Source organism: Myotis brandtii, unplaced genomic scaffold (assembly GCF_000412655.1).
Source record: "Myotis brandtii unplaced genomic scaffold, ASM41265v1 scaffold134, whole genome shotgun sequence".
Taxonomy (NCBI): Eukaryota; Metazoa; Chordata; class Mammalia; order Chiroptera; family Vespertilionidae; genus Myotis; species Myotis brandtii.
In genome coordinates, this window is record NW_005354756.1 from 2,664,627 (window position 1) to 2,668,678 (window position 4,052).

General features: G+C 62.3%; 1 protein-coding gene across 1 annotated transcript in view; it reads left to right on the top strand.

Annotated features, from left to right (window-relative positions):
• SCN5A (sodium channel, voltage gated, type V alpha subunit) overlaps nt 1-4,052 on the top strand; it is an 87,720-nt gene that overhangs the window by 52,404 nt on the left and 31,264 nt on the right. The window contains 3 exon segments of the mRNA XM_014534938.1: nt 4-14; nt 2,631-2,751; nt 3,588-3,742. Of these exon segments, the coding sequence (XP_014390424.1) occupies nt 4-14; nt 2,631-2,751; nt 3,588-3,742 (287 nt within the window).

Consider the following 4,052-nt stretch of genomic DNA (forward strand, 5'->3'; position numbering starts at 1 on the left):
TAGGGTGCAGTGAGGTAACGCACACCTGTGCCCCTGAAGCCAGCGGGGTGCTGCCTCTCGGGCTGGAGCCTGCATGGGCTGGTGGGACCCACAGCAGCCGTCACGGGCTGGATGGGAGACCATCTGCAGAGGGGACCCCGGGCAGCCCCGTCCACACAGGGGAGGGTGGGATGGCGTGGGGCCCGGAGCCACGGGGAAATTCTAGAAGCTGCCCTCCCAGGACTGCGCTGCAGGACTAACCCCAAACCTCCGTGTGTTCACCCCTCCTCACTCGGTCCCTGTGCTTCAGTCCCATTTGGCAACCATGTGTCCTGTGAAGGCCCCACCACCACCCCACCACCCCGCACCCCTGCCAGGGGACTTCCGGGAGCTCTGAAAACAAGTGCCTGGCTTCTTGGTGCATCGGCCACCAGCTGCTTCTCACGGGGCTAAAGCAGAGGCCGCAAATGGGAGGCCTACTAGAGGGTTTTGTTCTGACCACAAAAAGGGTTTTAATCTGAATTGGCCGCCAGCATTTAAAACCTGGGAGCTTTTATGTAAAAAAATCTGCATTTCTGGCTTCTCTTGAAAAATAGTTGGAAGAGCCGCCCTGCTGGAGGCAAGTGGCCGCTGCGCCCGGAGTGGCGCTCTGGTTCGCTTCAGAGCCCACCGGCCTGACTCCCTTTAATGACCTGCCTGGCCCCCCGTACCCATCTGTGTGTGCGGCCCCTGCGCTAGCAGACCGTGGCCCTGCTAACAACCACCCCCACCCCAACTCATGCCAGACACCATGGAAGGTGGAGGTCACGTGTTTCGAGACCCTCAGGCCAGCAGTTGAGACCTGCTCCAAGGGGACATTTCTCCTTTGCCTTGTCCATGGCATGGGCAGGGCCTATGGGAAGCTCTGTCATCAAGGCCAGTTTGGGAGCGAGAGGGCCTGGTGGAGCCATCACCCTAACAGCAGCACCTGGGAACAGGAAGACACGGAGGGACCGAAAGTCATGGAGAGTAGGGCTTTCTACTGGACTGTTGGCCTTGGAACGGGTTTGGTGGCTTCTTCCTCTCTCTCCAAATTAGGTCATATTGGACCCCATAAAGGGGAGGGTGGGTGGGCAGGGGCTTTCCTGGGAGAAGGACCCCATCACCTCACTGGATCTTGAGAACTCGGCCTCCCTGGTGACAAGCCCGCATCCTGGGGGCAGCTCCCGTGGGTGCAAGGAAGAGCAGGGTGAAGACCTCCGGCTGGGCCTGTCCCAGCTCAGTGTCCAAAGCAGAGCTGGGAAGAAAGGAATGACCCTCCTGGCAGCGGGGACCACGAAGGCAGCGCCTCGCCCTGGGGCATGGCTCCACCCTGCCCAGCGGAGGGCGCTCTCCGTTCCCACCAGCACTTCCCCATCGCAGTCTAAATGTTAAAGCTGAATGCTGAGGCTGAGGACTTGGAGACACCAGTGGAGTTCGTCCCGGAAGGAAGAGAAGGGAAGGCAGTGGGAGGAGCAGGGGCGCCAGATCTCAGACCGGCACATCTCTGCGTGGGGCCCGAGCCTGCGCAACGAGGCGGCCACTGAGCTGAGGATGTGGATGTGACATGAAGCCAGTGAAGGCTCCCTTCCTTCCCACAAGCCCTGCCCGGCCTCCTGTCCGTAGGGTGGGCTCCTGGAGGCAGAGCCTGCCGCAGGCTTCCAGCCCCAAGGACCTATGGAGGGAGCGCTCTCCAGGGACACCCACAGGAAGAGACGTAGGATGAGGTGGAGGCGCGGTGGGGCGTGGTCGCTGGATTCTGGCCTCAGCTCGGTTCCCTCCATATCAGTCCCTCACGCTGGCTTTCATGGCAACCCCGAGCAATTTCCAGAGATGGCAGCTCCCAGGCTAAAGACAGTTTTCTGGAGGTGGAGACAGGCCGCAGCCAGTGTTCACAGGGGCTGGGATGGGTGCACTGGCCTGAAGGAGGGGAACCTGGCAGAGCGCCACGGCCCCCACAGCCAGCACTCACAGGTGACACACGCAGGCACGCACAGGGCACACCGCGTGCGCACCCCTCTCTGTAATCAGGTTACGTGCGGTCGAGGCAGCAGAGCCCTGCGTGCCAGGCCGGGAACGGCCCAGCCCCTTCCCGCTCTTACTGCAGACTCCGCGCCTCACGCCAGCACCCACACGAATTGGGGGGACGCAGGGGTGGGTTGCCGGCCTGTTCTCTGCATGTCTGGCCTGGTGCTTACGTGTGCCAGGATGCTGGTTCCGACTCTGTTCTGGGTGTGGCATGCCTGTTTCCTCTGCGTGTGCTGAGCTACCCCTCTGTGCCGTGTGCCCCTGTGCCAGTATGTTTCTGTGTTGCCACCCGATGTCTGTTTTGTTCCCAGCTGGACTGATGCTTTAGCCCCATATTTCCCCCACACCCCTGCCCTAGACCCCAGCCGACCAGAACCACAGACCCAGAAGCCCGAGGTCCAGCCTCTGCTCAGCCCTGACTGGCCCTAGGTGACCTCTGGGGCCAGTTCTCCTTCATCCCGGGCTCAGGTTCCCCGGGAGATTAATGGATAATAGTGGGGGTACCTCCCCTCCGGGAGCCCCAGACTCCCCAGGCTCAGGGCTGGAGGCTGCTACATGGCCCACACTCATGTCCTCGCCCACCCTCCCCTCGCTCCTGCCCACAGACCCACGAGGACAGCTACTCCGAGGGGAGCACAGCAGACATGACCATCACCGCTGACCTCCTGGAGCAGACCCCTGACCTCGGCGAGGATGTCAAGGACCCGGAGGACTGCTTCACCGAAGGTCCTTCCCTGGGTGGCCCTTTGCCCCAGCCTCAGCCCTGCCTGGAGGGGCAGGGAGGACCAGCAGCTCTTGGATGCTGGGTCCATATTACACCCCACGCTTGTCCGGCTGGCTCCCCTCCCTCCCCCATTCATCAGGGCCCTGGGGGCTCCTCCATCATGACGTGAGTCATGGCGAGTCTGCCAGCAGTCTGCTGGACTGGGCAGCTGTGGGTCAGCTGCACAGGGACTGGTGCCTCTGCATCTGTGGGGTGGTAGCATGACTGTCCGCTCCCACAGCGGCAGGGCCTGGGTCTCATTCACCGCTGCCCCCTCAGGCCTTGGCACGGTGACCGGCATCTGCAGCTTTTATAGTGAATTGGTGGTGTGTTTGGAGGGCAGCTGGGGATACAATGAGGGATTGTCCTCCACGTGGCACATCCTTTGGGGCTGCCAGTGAAGGGCCCGTCCTTCCCAAGGCTCAGAAATTGCAAACATGGAGCAGGCCCAAGGACAGAGCAGCCCAGGGAGTTCTGGAACATTCTGGCAGGGGGAGGGTTTCCCAGATGAGCAGAGGACAAGATGGAGCCCACCCAGCCCCAGCCGGGCCCTTCCTCCACTCCCTGGGTGCCTGGTCCATGTGGCCTTTGCACAGGGTGCCTGCCGAGTGTGGGCGAAGCAGACAGCACCTACAGCCCTCCCTGCCCCCCATGGCCCCACCCACCATGGAGCCCTGCTCGTCACCCCCCATGGTAATCTCTGTCTCCCGGTCATTCCTTCAACCACCAAACTTTCTGCCATCGGACATGGGCATCCACAGCCCCTGACCTGGCCCTGACCCCTCTCCCTCCCCCACAGGCTGTGTCCGGCGCTGTCCCTGCTGCACGGTGGACACCACGCAGGCCCCAGGGAAGGTCTGGTGGCGACTGCGCAAGACCTGCTACCACATCGTGGAGCACAGCTGGTTCGAGACCTTCATCATCTTCATGATCCTGCTCAGCAGTGGAGCTCTGGTACCCGCCCGGGGATGCAGGGCTGGGCAGGGAGGGATGGCGGGGAAGGGGAGGGTGGGAAAGGAAGCCTCCAGCTGGAAAGCTGGGTCGGGAATGGGGGCAGAACCTCTGCTGAAAATGTGCTCTCGCAGGGCCCCAGATCAGGAATCAGCTCGCAAACTCTCAACACCTGAGAGCACAGAGGGAGGTCCGGGCGGGAAGGGCTCAGCAGCGTCATCGGTCCAGGCCCCCTTGTTTCATGAAAAGGCAGCGATCTGCCCCAGGTCACAGTGCACAGCGGGTACAGGTCACAGGCCTCCAGCCTCACACA